General features: G+C 36.5%; 1 protein-coding gene across 2 annotated transcripts in view; it reads right to left on the bottom strand.

Moving 5' to 3' along the window:
• LOC119084880 overlaps positions 1-11,928 on the bottom strand; it is an 86,185-nt gene extending 74,257 nt beyond the window's left edge. For both annotated transcript variants that reach the window (XM_037195025.1, XM_037195024.1), the window contains exon 1: positions 11,052-11,928. In XM_037195025.1, the coding sequence (XP_037050920.1) occupies positions 11,052-11,166 (115 nt within the window). In that variant the 5' untranslated portion in view covers positions 11,167-11,928. The remainder of the gene's footprint in view (positions 1-11,051) is intronic.
• Positions 11,929-18,267: the final 6,339 nt, after the last annotated feature.

Below are 18,267 nucleotides of genomic sequence, written 5' to 3' on the forward strand. Positions count from 1 at the left end.
GATAGGTCTCGCAATAGGAACAGAAGTCGTTCTCGAAATTGCTCTAATGAAAGCTCGAACAATCACACTCGTTCAAACAGCAATTATCGCAGAAATCGTTCACGAAGTTCACGGTTCAACCCAAATGGTAGATTCTGCTTTGATCATTTTAAGTTCGGAAAGAGAGCAACGAAGTGTACTAAGCCTTGCGCATTCGTGGATAAATCCCAAGACACGAGTGTTTCAAGAGACCGAGCGAGTAACCCAAACTAAAGAGTCCTGCTGTAGACGCGGCTACCAGTGGGATGTTGTTTAAATCTTGCCGCCTTTTTGTTAGGGATAATAAGAATAAATTGCTGTTTTTAATTGATACCGGAGCTGACGTAAGTGTCATTCCGAAAAGTTTTGTTAAGTTTTTCAAATTAAACAAAGATTTTCAGCTAACGGCTGCGAACGGTTCGGTGATTAATACGTACGGAAGCAAAGTAGTTGAAGTTGAGTTAGGTTTAAGGAGGAATTATCCTCACGAGTTTATCCTAGCTGATGTGAACAAACCGATAATAGGAGCAGATTTTCTAGCTAAGCACGGTCTTCTACCGGACTTGAGGAACAAGAAATTGGTCGATCCAGCAACCTCTTTGGTAATAAACGCGATGAGGGCTGATAATTGCTATGAGCCAACTCCTAGGTTGTATTCAATTGCCACAGAATTCGGCGAAATTCTCAAGAAGTATCCGTCATTAGTTGCTCCGCCTAATTTCAATCTGCCAGTCAAGCACAATGTTGTCCACCATATACACACGAAAGGTCCGTTGCCGTATTCCAAGGCACGCAGGCTAAGCCCCGATAAGTTTAAAGTGGCTCAAGTCGAATTCAACTATATGAATGAAGTTGGAATTTGTCGACCTTCGTCGTCACAAGCAGCTTCGGCATTAACTATGCCGCCTAAACCTCGAAGTCCGGACTTCCGTCCATGTGGTGACTATCGAAGGTTAAATGCTATAACGATTCCGGACAGGTATCCTCTGCCACACATTCAAGATTTCAATGCTAAAGTGGCAGGGAGTAAGATTTTTTCCAAAATTGATTTAGTGAGATCTTTTCACAATATTCCAGTGGCACCAGAGGATGTGCATAAGACTGCCATAATCACTCCTTTCGGATTGTTTGAATTCCCTAGGATGCCATTTGGACTGCGTAACGCAGCCCAGACTTTCCAGAGATTTATGAATGAAGTTTGCAAAGGACTAGACTTTGTGTTCGTTTATATTGACGACATTTTGATTTTCAGTAAATCGCCCGAAGAGCATAAAGCTCATTTGGACACACTTTTCGAACGTTTGGCCGAATACGGCTTGTGTATTAAGCCTTCCAAATGTGTACTTGGTGTGAAAGCACTCGAATTTCTTGGTCATTATGTTGACGAAAATGGCATTTTGCCTTCGGCAGAAAGAGTGGAAGCGATTACTAGTTTCCCGGCGCCCGATTCTCTTAAGAAAGCCCAACGTTTCGTTGGAATGATTAATTATTACTTCAGATTTGTGCCAAAATTGGCTGAAATTTTGATTCCACTGCATTCTCATATAGCAGAAATGGAAGGAATGAAGAAAAAGAATCGGAATCGGAAATTAGAGTTCCATTGGCCTGATAGTTGTAATGACGCGTTTAATCAAGCCAAAGAAGCTTTAGCCAATGCGACGATGCTAGTGCACCCGAAGAAGAAAGGGTTAATTATCAGTTTGTTCACAGACGCTTCGGGTAAAGCTGTAGGGTCAGTCTTGCAGCAGTATCACAAAGGTATCTGGCAACCGTTAGGTTTTTTCTCAAAAAAGCTTAGTTCGGCGGAAGTGAAATATAGTACTCTAGACCGTGAGCTTTTGGCGATATATTTATCGGTTAAGCACTTCCGCTATTTTTTAGAAGGGAGAGAGTTTATCGTTTACACCGATCATAAGCCACTGACCACGGCTATGACATCGACGGCTGAACGCAGTCCGCGACAGTGTCGCCATTTAGAATTCATTTCTCAGTTCACAACGAATATTCAACACGTCAAAGGAAAGAACAATGTTGTCGCTGATTTTTTGTCACGGATCGATGAACCGGAAGTAGCTTCGTTGAAAACCAGTTTAGAATTGAAAGCACTAATCGAGCTTCAGAAAGGCGACGACGAGATCCAAGAGTTATTAGAAAAGCAAGACGATAAGTCTAAATATTGCTTAAAAGAAGTTGATTTGCCACTTTCCCTAGGCAAGTTATGGTGCGACGTTAGCACGGGCCAAAATCGTCCGTTTGTACCAGAACCGCTTAGGAGAGCTATCTTTGATCAGTTTCATTCACTATCGCACCCTGGAATTCGGGGAACGCGAAAATTAGTTACATCACGGTATTTTTGGCCATGTGTCAACAAGGACGTAAACCACTGGACCAGGTCGTGTATTCCTTGCCAGCGGGCTAAAGTCGTGAGACATGTGAAATCGCCGCTAGGAAAATTCAAGGCTCCTTCTAGTAGGTTTGAGCACATTCATATTGACCTTGTTGGTCCGCTACCCTGTTCTAACGGTTTCACGAGCGTTCTGACTGTCGTAGACAGGTTTACTCGCTGGCCAGAAGCTTATCCTATACATGATCAGACTGCCGAAACGACAGCTAGGTGCCTAGTTAGCCAGTATATTTCGCGGTTTGGCGTGCCATTAGAAATCACGACTGACAGAGGAAAGCAGTTCGAGTCGCAGTTGTTTGCCGAATTGTGTAAGTTGTTAGGCTCAGACAGGATCCGTACAACATCGTATCATCCGCAAGCCAATGGCATGGTAGAGCGTTTTCATAGAAATTTTAAAGATTCGATAATCGCTAGATGTAATACTGTTCATTGGACCGACGAGTTGCCTCTAGTCTTGCTGGGAATAAGAGCTACAGTGAAAGAAGGCTTAGGATGCTCACCAGCTGAGTTAGTATATGGGCAAACTTTGAAGATTCCGGGAGAATTTTTCGTCGATACACCGCTGACCGATCCGCTCGATCATTCTAATTTTGTTGATAGGTTGCGAAAACATATGCGTGCTGTAAAGCCAGTTGAGCCTGCGGTTTCCCGACAAGCTCAAGAGAGCGTTCCCAAGGCGTTAAGTACGTGCAGTCACGTTTTCGTTAGAATTGACAGGGTAAAGCCTAGTCTGCATCCCCGTTACGACGGACCATTTAAAGTTATTAAACGTTTGAGGAAGGGTTACGTTTTGCACGTTAACGGGAAGAACGATACGGTGTCGATAGATCGTTTAAAGCCAGCGTTTGGGATTCTGTCGGTGGCATCGGATAATAAAGTCCTTAAGAAGAAGTCGGTTAGTTTTCGATAGTTTTGGTCGTTGTGGGCTTGTGCTGATAGCTATAAACTAAGTACACGTTCAGACGGGATGTCCTTTCGTAGTTTGTAATTTTTTTTTTGTTTTTCTTGTTTTTTTTTTTGTTGAAAAGGGGAATAATGTAGTGGTCGTGAACTGAGTCACTACCCCTACGTAACAAGTGTCGAAATGTCAAATAACATCGCATTCTCTTAGTACGAACTCTCTCGTTATATTCGGTTAACCGACCGTAATATAACTAGAGCGTATGAGTTACGACGAAGATCTTTATTCACTCGACCACCATAGCGTCAGCATCATTTAAACGAGCTCAATAAATTGTAATTAGTAAGTCGAACAGTGGCCTTTCATTTTACGTATTAGATAGGAGTCCGAGACTTCTACAATATTATTACACGTACACTCGTTACACTCGTGTTTGTGTAATATACATAAGAGTATTAATTCTCGGTATATTCACCGGTACCTTAATGTACTATTAGGTTTGCATTGTTCATAATAATAAAATGGAAGATATAAAATGCATTATTTGCAACACACATGAAAATTTAACAAAACAAATACGTCTTTGATGATACTCAAGACGCACCTCAATTGTAATTAAAGTGGCAATTAATTTGAGTTTATATTGTAAAGAAAACTCTCTGTTGTATGTGTTTTATGTGGTTGTAGATATTGTTTAAATTACACCACTTATGTGGCTTAGCAAAGTTAGTCTCTTCCAGCAAAATTATGTCTACCATGGCGAAATGCAAAATGTGGAAATTTAATAAGAATGTGCAATGAGGTTCAGCTATGATGGTGTGGTATAAAGTTTGTTCAACTCGTGGCTATTCGCATGCGCGTGCAAATAGCACACTCATCATACAGCTGCTACTGGCACTCAAGTGTTACTTTCCACCACCACTTTAATAATTGAAGTTCAAAAATGAACGCCTTTCAATTGACAACAACTTCATTTTTCGTTTCTCATGAAAGCCATTCTTTGTTGAAAGCCCGACTTTCAAAATTGAAAGCACAAAAACCGAACATGCGATATCCATCAATCCATCCACCAATCATCAAATTGATAAAGTTCTTCATTGTAAAGATTAGATTATTTATTGAAGAAGTTTCTATGCGTGCAACATCTTGCAAAAAAGAGTTTTAAATTAGTTTGAATAGATTATGAATAAATTGTTGATTCAGCTCTTGCAAAGTTTTATGATGTTTTATTGAAATTCACTTCATCTGTGTGGTTTATCGCATCAGATACATTTTTCGTTGATAATGAATGCAGCACATTAATGGTACATCACTGTCTTGCTGGGACACTTTTTGTTGAGAGGTGTGGGGAGGTTGTATTTTGAGCCGAAAGCGAGGAACGCCTCTCACACGCATCGGTTCAATTTGTTCACTTGTGATCAGAAAAATGCGAAAACCCGGTTTTGACCAAGGTTCTGAAAGAACCTTGGTTTTGACCAAGACAGTAATGAAGCATTTTTCTGTCTTATGACAAATTATATTTCAAAGAAAAATGATTATAGGGAATTATTGGCCCTGTCACACAATATGAGTGACATATGACCAAAATGCAATATTTCCATACGATTTGACAGATGATATTCAAGTCATTATATTCAAGGCTGTGAACCCGAGTAAAAATAAAAGTCTCAAAGGTTGGAAAAGAGACATCTCACGTCTCATAATACAAAGGATTTGAGACGTCTCTTTTCGAACCTTTGAGACTTTTATTTTTACTCGGGAATCTTGGGGAGGTTATGACACAGTAAACGAAAAATAAATTACGAAATAAATAAGAAAATTAATTCGAAAAATATTATGGCTTGAGAGTGAATAGCCGATTCCAGAGCGCTTACATTTCATTTACTGACGTTAACTCTTGTCGCTCATCAGTTAATCCTGTCAAAGATAACTTTGATGATGTTATCTTCTTTACGACCGACTTTAATCGGTACGAATTAACTCATCAGCTAAGTGAAAGAAGTCTTTTCACAACGCAGACAAGAAAATAGTCATTTTCTCCCCTCAGCCGAAACGTCGGCGTCCTTTGTTGTGAAAAATTATGTGTTGACCTCGAGGAGAAAAGTAGGCACGCAAAAACGTGCTTTTAAAAGGAAAAATTGGTTTTTGGGTCCTTGGCTGTATGTCTATTTAGATATATATCCAGGTATTCCACTGACTCACTTTTTTAACTTTTACGATTTTATGGAAATGTGCCGCACTATTAGCCATACTTTCAACTTAAAACGAGCGAAACGACACAGTGGGCTGGACTATCACGTCTACATCCTCTACATCAGTGATTTAAAATTTATAGATTGTGGAAATTGTTATCATCACTACCGCAAAAATCAGTGATGGCACTGCCTTCGAGTCGGTCTTTTCAGATAAGAAACTTAAAAATCAAAATCATTTGTTAGGAAATTAAATTTTCGATCATCATAGGTGGTTGCTAGGAATCTCGCGCCGCGTCATTCACAATAATTCACATTTTGACACATTTTGTATAAGGAAGATGTCACTTTGTGAATTATTGTGAATGACGCGGCGCGAGATTCCTTAACACCTCATAGGTTTGTTCCGAGTAACTGTAAACTCGAACTTTGACAACCCGAACAACGACAATTTCATCCACAACAACGTCGCTTACGTTTTTGGTCATATTTACAAATCGAACAACGTCGCCTACGCGATTTACACAGAAACATTATTGAGATTATGGTTCTGTGGATGAAATTTGACAATTCATATGGAACAAACCTATTGTCCATGAATTGTCCATGAAAATATCATTCGGTGAAGTGACAGAAGATGTGACCGACTTGCTTACAGCGTCAATCATTGAGGGTCCTGTGAAATAGTGCTCAAATCCACAATCTATTATCAAAACAAAAGATATTGTCTGCTTTACTTTGTAAATTTTCCAGAAGTAGATTTTTCCGGTTTTCACAATGTATAGTGGTCAGATGCATTATAAAATACTGAATTTCCTAATTAAATGAAAACAAAGGGCTACTCAATAAATTCCATTTCAGTGATTAAAGTTTGCGTCAAATCGCCCAAATTATTTAAATTAGTTTACATAATGCATGCATGCATGGACATGACGCTTAACATTGTTCCAGTGATTATCAAATTAATTGTGATGGCGTAGTAGGTACATTGCTTCGACATGAAACATATAGCTAATTTTGATCATGGTTTCATAGTTTGCAATTTTTGAACAAATATAAAACATTAATTTAGTCCTTTATAATGTGTAATTAATTATGAAACAGACGTTTTTTTCGGTCGAAAAAATTACGTACACACACCCCTATTTTAGCTCCTCATCTCCAGCAATCGAAATAAATGCTACAAACTGCTTTTGTATGTACGGTACGTACAGTACACATTTCCATTTAACATCCATTTTATGATATATTTTTTTGGTCGGTGGACACGTGGTGTCATTCTCACATTGCTTTTTATTAGAACTTCTGGTTACAGAAATGCCGACTGAGCCTTTATGTCATATAGACACAGTCGCCACAAGGGATGTCAAGATGATAAACGGAAAAAGCTTTCCTAAATGTTAGACGCACGTCACACGTATAGAAACAGAGTTTTTTTTCTGTCATTGTTTTTTTTAATGATTATACTGAGAATTCAAATGTTTTCCAGAATAATGATTGAGAAATATACAACTCCCGTTTTCTAATTTGTGTACGCGCACAGAGATGACTTGTCGGCTTTTTAAGCAGGGTTTACGGAATTTTATTTAAAATCTAGTCAAAAAAAATTATTTTGTACAATTTGTACTGAGTAGTCCTTTGTGATACTATTCATAACGTCAAACCAAAATTGGTTATTTGTTTACCAAGAGGAGAAAATAGGAAATTTCTAACAAGAGCGAAAGTTTGCGGCCCGAGGTGAACACATAACTTTTCATTCGTCCGTGGCGTCAATAACCGTTTTCATGCCAGAGAACTAAATTTCAGAATATTGCTCGTAATTTAGTCCATGTGCATGAAAAGTTGTATTCAGATTGGCACTTTCGCTGTCGCCTTCACTTCGTTCGGGCTACAACTAGCGAAATTGCCTGAAATATACCGCAACAGATAAGTAAATAACCATTTTTATCCGCGTCAGTTTGCTTCACCATTTTCAAAACCAAAACAAAGCGACAGTTACAAGTAAAGAAAAAGCTCTTGTTCATCCCATGGGAGAAACTAGAAAATAAAAAAATTTCCCACTTGAACTGTCATCAGAGACATAGAGAGAGAGAGAGAGAGAGAGAGTCAACAAAACGCCATCTTCTTACCGCATTTGAGTGGAGAAAATAAAGTTGTTCACGCCGCACGCATTAAATAGTTATTTACGTATATGTTGTGGTAGATTTTAGGCAATTTAGCGAGTTGTAGCCCGAACGAAGTGAATAACAACTGAAGTTAAACCTACAAACAGAAAATGTGAATTCCGTGAGTATACAATTTCAATACCATTTTTGTATTGTTGAAGTATTTTCCAACACTGATGCTACCACGTTCTTCCATCAATTCTATTGAAATCGTAGCGCTACACCAAACGTAATATATAGCACTACACCTAAACTCACCCCAAACCTGGGTTTCATTTTGTTCATGATTCTCCGAACCAGAACTTTTAAAAATTTGCTGGTTGAAAAAAAATCAGAATTAGTGACAAGTTTTATGTTAGATCAAAATTACATAAGTCAAATTACAGTCAGATTGGATTTAGGTACCCTAGCCTCAGGTTAAATCACGCCGTAAGTGTGCCTAAAATTTGAATTTTAAGTGAACGAGTCGATGAAAAAGTGAACCGAAAAATAAATTTCAACGCTTCCTTGTATGAAAATGACGCTGCGTTAGAAAGACTTGCGTGAGAAAGATTTTGAATTTCGACCGCAGGCGTGAATAAGGAACCTGAACTCATGCCAAGCCCTATAAAAAATCAATATCCTTCTTTCCAGGGAAGAAAAGTCGGGAATTACATTTCGAGGGTGTTGTAGAGCGTGGTTACAATTTTCAACGTTTTTCACAACAAGGTCTTCCGAAGTTTCAGCAGAGGGGAAATTTGATAAAAACTTTATTTTTATAGTATAGGTATATTGTAGTTTTACATGTAGAATCCAGAAACTATAGAATTTTGTCCATAGAGTAATAATCAATTAAAGTTTTCACACTACCCTTTGGGAAAGCACATAAAGTTGAGCTGTTTTTTTTTTCCCGAAATGTCATTATTAATGTTTATGTATTTTGTTGCAATCGGATCATTTAAAATATGCTTGATTGAACTTGTTGGTAATATATTATTGAAATAGTAGATTACATTGGGTGCTGCTTGGTAATTCATTAATTCGGAATCAATTTGTGAACTCGAGAACTCACAAGTGTGTTTTAAGCACCAAGGTTTGAAAACTGTTATTTTGCCTAGGGTAGAGTTTGCATATCCGAGCGAAGCGAGGTATGCAACTACCCGTGGCAAAATAACAGCTTTCAAACCTTGGTGCTTAAAACACACTTGTGAGTTCGGCTCGTATCACAAATTGATTCCGAATTAATGAATTACCAAGCAGCACCCAATGTATACTGTTTTCACCAGTGATCACATGGATTTCATTCAATGACATTCAATGCATGTAATATCATTTTCAGTTAGGACACAAATTGGACACAATCTACTTTCGCATAGGACACAAATAGCAACAAATCCCGTATGTAAGACTTGCTTTTACTGGGGGCCAAATTGACATGTAACACGAATTTTTCGGAGGGGACAGGCAACAAAATAATTAAATCATCAAATTGAACAAGGAAAATGATTTTCAGAATTTACAGTGGTTTTTTGTTAGCAGTGAATGAATTTGAGATTTTTTGAAGTTGTAAAAGTCTTCGATGCTCCTAGTCAATTAAGTATTTCCATGTTACGATACTTTGGATTATCATGCACTGGGAATCACTCAAGATCAATTAACTCTTTTCAAATGTTTAGCCTACATTTAGGCGGGAAAATATTCGTTTTTTGATGATTTATCTGAACTAATATCTTTTTTTTTAAGTAAGCACGCAAAAAGATGTTACTTTTAAAGGAAAAATTGGTTTGTGAGTCACAACTTGGAGAAACTTTTGCAAATTATGTAAATTTATGTAACCTGCACAGGTTTCTCCAATAGGGTTAACTCACAAACCAATTTTTTCATTAAAAGTAACTAATTTTTGCTTACTTTAATAGTTTTACTTAGATTTTGAAAGACTGGATTTCCGTTTACTTTTGATGATATCTTTCCATCAGAATCCTTTTTCAAAAATGTATGACCGCAATTCCGACCACGAATTTGGTAGCTTTTAACAGAAAATACATTTGGTCGTAGCAGTTTGACCGGTTCTGAGAAACGTGAGTAGTTTATGAAAATTTCGTCAAACTGCTCACTTTTCTCAAAGCTGGTCAAACAACTACAACCAAATGTATTTTCTGTTGAAAGCTAATACATTCGTGCTCAGAATTGCGGTCGTACATTTTTGAAAAAGGATTCTGATGGAAAGATATAATCAAAAATGAAATATGAGGCACACAAATGTAGACTACAATTTTAGCTAAGTACCGGTACCTCCTAAAACTCCAAAAAATCTCAAAATGTATCTCTCCATCTCAGGACCTATTTTTGGAATTTTTTTTGGAAATTTTTTCCAAAATTTCCAAAAAAATTGCCAAAAACTGCGAACGCCCAAAAACCGAATTTTTCCATCATTTCGAACTCTTTTGGCAACTACTGAGCTCAGCCTTGTGTTTTAGCCGGCTCTCAATGATTTTGTTTGATTATTGACGCTCTCATCTTATTAATTAATCATGCTCGACTTCATTTGAAAGCTGATAGTGTCAAGAATCAAACAAAATAATTCAGAGTCAGCTAAAACGCAAGGCTGAGTTCAGGAGTTGGCAAAACAGTTCGAAATGATGGAACAAAATTCGGTTTTTGGACGTTCGCAGTTTTTGGAAATTTTTGGCAATTTTTGGGAATTTTGGGAAAAAATAAAAAAAAAAAATCCAAAAATAGGCCCTGCTCCATCTCTTACTAATTCCATCTCTCACAACAAATGTCTTCGACCAAACTTTTACCAAACGAAAGTCAGATTTTTTCGTGCGATCAAAATTCATTCGCCAGCTTTTCGGCTAAGAATAGGCTGCCTTTGAATTTCCACAATCGTGGAAAAGGGAAGCGGGCGTCTTTTCGGTGAGATTGTGAGTATGTGTACTATTTGAATGGTCCCATGGAAGAATGCCATTCCTGTACGGTGTCTAAAATCTCATCTCATATAAAGCGGCCCATATCGAAAATCATTTTTAGTATCAGTATGATTAGTATTGTGTCCATATTGCCCAGTAAATATTACGAATCAAGAAAAAACGTTCGAAATTGGTGTATAATAGGAGAACTGCAAAATAAAACTGTGGAATAGCAGTGAACAAAAAAAAGTTGAAACACCCTACGGCCTATATCATGAAAAATGTACATTTTACAGAAATATGAAAGTAATGTGTAAGGCGAGAAAGATATATATAAAAAACTAAGCATCACATATAAGTACTATATGGTATATGGTATAATGTAAGATGTAAAATAGAAAACGAACCGAAGGAAGAAAGAAAAAAAACTTATTATATTCTGACGCTTAATGACGCATTTCGCACACAAGAACATATACGAACCATTATTCATTGTCGGGCATCCAATTATTATTAATGTGCTTATCCTTAGAAGATGGTTAAATATCCTTAAAACTCCATTCGCTCGTGTTGTTTCAAACATAGTTCCACGTTTCATGTACAATATGTGAGGGAGTTTATTAAATAAATTTAAACCATAGAAAACCGCACATAATTATTTACACACATATATGTACTCCACAAAAAGCGTACACTACACTTTAGTCATTACGATGGATAGAGGCATAAGAAACACACCACAAAACATAAATCATATTTATTGACTTGCTATGGAATTTAATAAAAATAAATAGAAATACTTCTTCTTCTTCTTGTTCCCGAAACGTAAGTGGAACAACACAGCCAATATAATACACCACAACAACAACAACAAAAACTTCCCTATTATGTTCTGGCTTTTAATATGAGGATCCTCGTCTTAATGAGAACTTTCGGTTAACAAGAGTATGCGAATAGACGAGCGAAAAGAAAAATTCATAATATTTTCCTCTTAAAATTCACTCTGGTTTGACTTTATTGTTAGTACCATAGTTCATTGCGTGTATTTTGTCAGTAAGAACACGTATGTATATTTATACAATGCATACCACAAGAGTAATTATTTTAACGAAAACATTTTTGTACATTTTTTTCACATGTTTTCATTAAAATATCCTTTTTAAACGAAAACAATCAGCCACCGCACACAATTATCCTTGGACATGTTATATTATACGAACTGGGTTATATACCGCGTTCCCCTTTGCTAAACTGATTTAGATTAGAAGCCGAAATCACACCCCGAAAAAATTCAGTGATATTCCACATACAATTTACATATATGTCCGTATCACCGTCCATCCAACGATACTAAGCGCCGTATGGGATGCAACTGAAACTTGAATGCTGTGTGTAGTACGTAGAACGGTTGAAATGAAATGGGAATGATAATGTATATACCAAAAAAAAATCCCCATCCGACGAAGAGTATTTTCGGTGAAAGAATCAAAAACCAAAAGCGTATGTATACGTGGCTGTTTATTATGTTTGCTGTGGAAAATTTGCGAGAAAATTCAGCACGGTCCATGGTCGATTGCTGTTGATGGATGGTAAATTGAGAGAAATTTTCCGGAATTTTACTCTCTGCTTTGGATAGGAAGATGAATGTTGTCTGTATGGTTGTTCGGTATGGGATGGTGATATGTTCTTCTGTTCTGTCTCAATCGTATCGCGACTCGGTGTAGTTATCCTGTTATTAATTAAAAAGAGAATTAGTTTCGTACAATGATTAATGATGTCCTGTAATGATGTTCAACAAACCATGAATAATTTACTGAAAATGAGTTCTCGTGGCCATCACACTTATGTGTCATAACGATATTTTACGATTCAAATACCTATATACCATGAAACGACTTTGCTAATTCTAGTCCGAAGTGGTATGGTGCGAAAATATTTTGACTATAGATCATTTTCATTATACGGTACTCCAGGGCCTATTTTTTAGAAACTTTCAAGAAACATTTAAGAAACTTTTGGAAACTTAAGAATCTTTTAGAAACTTGAGAAACATTTGGGAAACTTAAGAAACATTAAAGAAACTTCAGAAACATTTGAGAAATTTAGGAAACTTTTCATTTTAAATTAAAAATATCTAGTAAGGAGATCTCTTCCTAATTGTTTTTCGTGTAAGTAAGATTTAACTTTTGTGGACAATATCGAAAAACAACTTCGTATTCTTGAATCATTGCACTGGGGTGAACATAAATTACATTACATACACATTTTGTACATTTTCTGTTCACAGAAATATTTTTTATTTACCTAGAATTCTGTGATATTTAAAAAAAAAAGTCGAGTGCACCACTAATCTAGGTATTGTTACTTTGGAAAGCACAAATTCATTTTTTTCTTAAAATGTACATCTTAAATGCATATTGTTGTGGTGATTCCACGATGAACAAGCTAATGATAAGCGATGTAGCTAAAATAAGTACTTGTCGTTTCGTGTGAAAGATTTGCAATGAATTAAAGATTATTGATACAATTGTATGTGAAATTAATATAATTTGAGATAATTGAGATTCACTGTATTCAATCCTGATACGCTACTCGCTACTCCTTCTGGGCAGGTTAGTCAAAATCGCGTCTCCCTAGAACGCGAACACCTTTCTATTTAGCACGTCTTTGAAAACCTTCAACTTAATCACGAAGTCAGTGGCGCTTCTATCAATTTAGCACAGAATTGTTTGTGTATTAAATAAAATTTTTGAATGGAAAATGTCCACCGAGCTAGCAGAATTAAGTTTTTTCGATTTTTAATACATAATTTTTTGCGTAAAACATTAATCAAGGAACCAATTTCATTTCTGACTCGTTATCCAAGAACTGGATTTGCCACACTTGCCCACTATTTTTTAGCAAAGAAAAATTGAGTTTTTGGAAAGAAATAGTAAAGACCTAATTTCTTCACCATTTCAATAAATGGCGTTTGAAAATTCTTCTAAAGCCTAAAATTCGATAGTTCAAAATACTTTACATCTCACGGTTTTCGCGAAATCGCCTAAAATTAATAGTGTAAGCCAAATACGATCTAAAAAGTATAAGAAATCAAAAATAGTTCTATTTATAAAGACCAAGGCTATGACAACTTACATACTGTTCCATTCATCCATGAAATGTGAGTTCCTAGTGCACAATTTTCTGTGTCATTCAGACAATGTGTGAGCTAAGCCAGTATAAGACCATTGGCCAACTTATATATTGCACGAGTTACACGCAAAAATGTACTACTTCAACTTAGCTTTGACGAATGAGAAGCATAATGTAAGTTACAGTCGAAAATCGTAACACTTCTAGACGTACACTTCGACATTTTCAGTGAAAATTAAGCTGAATGCATGAATGAATTAAACTAAACTTATATCTACAAAAGCCTGTGCATAAACGAAGAACAGTAGAAGCTAAAATTCAAAGCAGAATGAGTGGTATGATGCATTTTCGACAATATACTGAAATCATTCAACTATGATAAAGTCTGGTGTTTATTTAGCTGAATTCTTCATAATAAACAATAATTGAAATTTCCTGATTCTCAAGTTTCTCAAATTTGAGAAACTCAAGAAACTTTAGGAAACTTTAAGAAACTTTGAGAAACTCAAGAAACTTTAGAAACGATGTTTCTAAAAAATAGGCCCTGCGGTACTCGTCAACGTAACCCCACTAAATGTTTCGTCCAGTAGTCCTTAATCTCAATTAATTGACGTTGACTGCGTTCAATTTGCTGGTTTTTACACAAAAATCGTTCGTTCAATTCATTCGATATGTTTCGACATGTCTGACAGCTGGGATCGTGTCTGACGTTTATAAGGTCATGAAAATGATCTATGAAATTAAAACTAATATCTAAGAATCTACGTTACTCTGAGTTATTACTGGAATTAATTTGGTTTTCGTATTCTTTGCAGTTGACCTTATTTGACAGGACTTACCCACTCAAACTAACCAATCGTAATGTTGATAGATAGATCTACCTCTCAGGTGGATCTTAACTTATTTAGATTTACGTACATACAAGTCTATTGTACCAATCACAACTATCTAAACCAAATAAATGTAAAAAAGCCTATCTCTTCAAAATGACCGACTGACTCTTCAATGACATGCAAAGGCCATCGAATCAAACTATATTTTCAACAATTCAATAAAACAAGGCATCAGAACAGTCGGAGCGTTTGCTGCGACTGAGCCCCGTACTACCCGTAAACCTATTTTGCCCGAAACCATTATACGACCGTAGCCCTAATAAGCCCGTAACCCTTATTCGTCCGTTATCAAAGTTCTTCCGTAACCTTATTGTGTACTTGACATTATTGCCTATTTTTGCAAATTAACTGTAAGTGTTCATCTTTAAAATTGCGCTTAGCGCAATTACAAAAGCCCGTACGAAGTACTTCTCAAGTATAAAACAAAAGTTTACGATGTAATTTTAGGAATCCGAATTTACAACTTTTTTTTATCAATTTTCTTTCGGTATTGAATTATCTGTCAAACGAAACAAAGCAAATTTTGATGAAATATTTTCGATTTATGAGCAAAAACCACATAAGGCCACAAAGTTTTACTCGATTTACTCGATTTATGTGCAAAAAAACACTTAGGGCCGAGTAGCGGCCTTAGTCCAAGGGCCCAAATTTGAAACTTTTTTTGCCATCATTCTATTCGGCATTCAATTATCTATCAAATGAAACAAAAACTAGCAAAATCGGATGAGATTTACTCGATTTATGTGCAGAAAACACTTAGGGCCGAGTAGCGGCCTTAGTCCAAGGGCCCAAATTTGAAACTTTTTTTGCCATCATTCTATTCGGCATTCAATTATCTATCAAATGAAACAAAAACTAGCAAAATCGGATGAGATTTACTCGATTTATGTGCAAAAATCACTTAAGGCCGAGTAGCGGCCTTAGGCCAAGTGCCCAAATTTGAAACTTTTTTCGCCATCATTCTATTCGGCATTCAATTATCTCTCAAATGAAACAAAAACTAGCAAAATCGGATGAGATTTACTCGATTTATGTGCAAAAAACACTTCGGGCCGAGTAGCGGCCTTAGTCCAAGGGCCCAAATTTGAAACTTTTTTCGCCACGTTCTTTGCGGTATTCAATTACCTTCCATCAAAAACTAAATCTAGCAAAATCGGATGACATTTACTCGATTTGTGTGCAAAAAACACTTAGGGCCGAGTAACGACCTTTGAGCTTTCCCAACAAGCCCACGTTGCATCTTACCCAAAAACAATGTTCAGCAACTTTGTTCTACTCGTCAATACCTTTCATTTGATATTCACAAGCAGCTATTGCGTGCGTATTTCGGTAGATATCGTCGAAAGACTGAAAAACACCTATAGGGCTCCAGCTCTGGAAGGGCCGACCCTAACATGCCCATTTTCGAACTTGACCTTACTTTTGTCGATACCAATCGGGGAAAAAAAGAATTTTGAAAAAAGGTTGTGATTTGCTCAAGCTAGAGGGGTCACAGACGGACGGACGGACGGACGGACGGACGGACGGACGGACGGACGGACGGACGGACGGACGGACGGACGGACGGACGGATGGACGGACGGATGGACGGACGGACGGACGGACGGATGGACGGACGGACGGACGGATGGACGGACGGACGGACATTTTTTTTATTGCGGATTCGTCATCTATGAACATAACAAAATGCTTTGCCCTTACTGTCTGCTTCCAATTCGACGTGTTACAAACGGCATATTAATCTTATAAGCCCACAGTACTTCGTACGGGGCTAAAAAATTCCGTCACCGACATGCGACACACAATAACGAATTCCATCGACATATATATATATATAACTGGGAAGCATAATACAACAAACACCCCAGGAGTATGATGGTTTCATTTTAAAAATTTCTTGCATTGCTTTTTCCTTCCCAGTCCCAATTTTCCCATTTATTATGCTTCTGTACAAGGATCCGTATCATATTCATTTGTCAGCATCTCTATTGGCAACCCCTTCTTCGTCGTATGTTTTTGCGTGTGCAAAATAGTAGGAGCGCAAAGCGGGGAGAGAATTATCAGTTTCTCTCTATCTCTCAAGAGAGTGGAATACGGAAACGTTATACTGGCTCTGTGCGCATCCATCATAACTCGATTGGTAGATGGTTGGTAGCTCCCCTAAGTACAAGACAAATATAGAGCTGCGATTTTTTTACGACTGTGGTGATAAAGCTGGAAACGAAAACAACGTCTTTAATATGCTCTTTGATTTATTTGCACTCCCCTCCAGCGTTGACTTGTATTTCGTTTCGGTTGAGGTCAAGACCAACCAGTTTTCACCCTTATGCCAGAAAAAAATATTTTTATTTCTGAAATTTGATATATTGGTATCTATAATGTACAATATTTCGCTTAGTTGACATATTTATGGGGACGTATAAATAAACGACATCACACTGATAAGGACTTTTCTGTATATAATATACTACTGTTTGTATGTTGCAGAAAGGAAAAAGAAAAACTTTGAACCGATGAAATTTTCTTCTATTTTATTTTTATGTTTTCTTTTTTCACTCCTCAAATGTTTGTACAATATTACCGTTATATTCATGCAATATGGAAAAATATTTAAATTCTCGCACTTTATTTAAAAAAAAATTAAATAACTAAATTGAACAACACCAACAACAACAATCATAACAACTATAGGAAAGGAAGAAATAATAAAGAAATTCTTGATATCATTTTTAGTATATTTCTTTTTAACTTGTATACCTAACCCTGAGAGCACTACATCCATTTTCTTGGAACGTATTTCGTTCGAAAGGGAGTGTAACAAAATTTATGTAAAATGGTCTGCCAGTAAAATGGCCTTCAGTTTGTCATGCCGGGTTAAAAGACATTTTCCTTTCTTTTCTTTTTGCTTAGGGGTGGTAAAGTAAAGGGAAACATATTTAAATAAATATAAACGAATATTTTATGTACTAAGTTAACGAGTTTAAATTGAAAGAGTTGTTTGGGTTATAAGAATTTATCGGTTGGTGTCACCAAACAGTTGATGTGACTTTAAATTGAATTTTTTCTCATAAATTTCTTCTTCTTCTTCTCTTCGTTCATCTTCGATAATCGAAATTGATTTATAATTCGGAACATTCTGAAATATGTGTTGGGTTGTATATTGTGAAATCAAATTTTCACAAAATGTCAAAACAGAAATTTGAGATGTTACTTGCATATTATGCAAGGCTGATCATGATCAAGAACTCGACAGGGAAGAAATGGAGACGAAATTAAAACAGACGAATATTTTCCATTGTCAAACAGCATCTTTCGTATATTGTCTGTGGATTATTTTTGTTTATAGTCATGAACTCCTTAAAATGTGCTGTCATGTTTCTCGATCTCGTATTTGTTTAGCACACATAATCATAATGCATTCAATGTGTGCAACACAGTGGACTAATAAAATCAAGAGATGCATACCATGGCGACGCTTTTAGGGGTTTCATGACTGTAGTTTGAAATTCTTTAACAACCAAATTTGAGCATCGAGTCTTTTGTAACGTTTATTTTTCAAACTATTAAGCGAAATATTTTATTTACTTAAAAATTACTGTGACTCAACGGAAGCTTTTGTGCACGGATTTATACCACCAACGTCTAATCTAATCTGAGACAATCGGAAAAACAAT

Source organism: Bradysia coprophila, unplaced genomic scaffold (genome assembly GCF_014529535.1).
Source record: "Bradysia coprophila strain Holo2 unplaced genomic scaffold, BU_Bcop_v1 contig_94, whole genome shotgun sequence".
NCBI lineage: Eukaryota > Metazoa > Arthropoda > Insecta > Diptera > Sciaridae > Bradysia > Bradysia coprophila.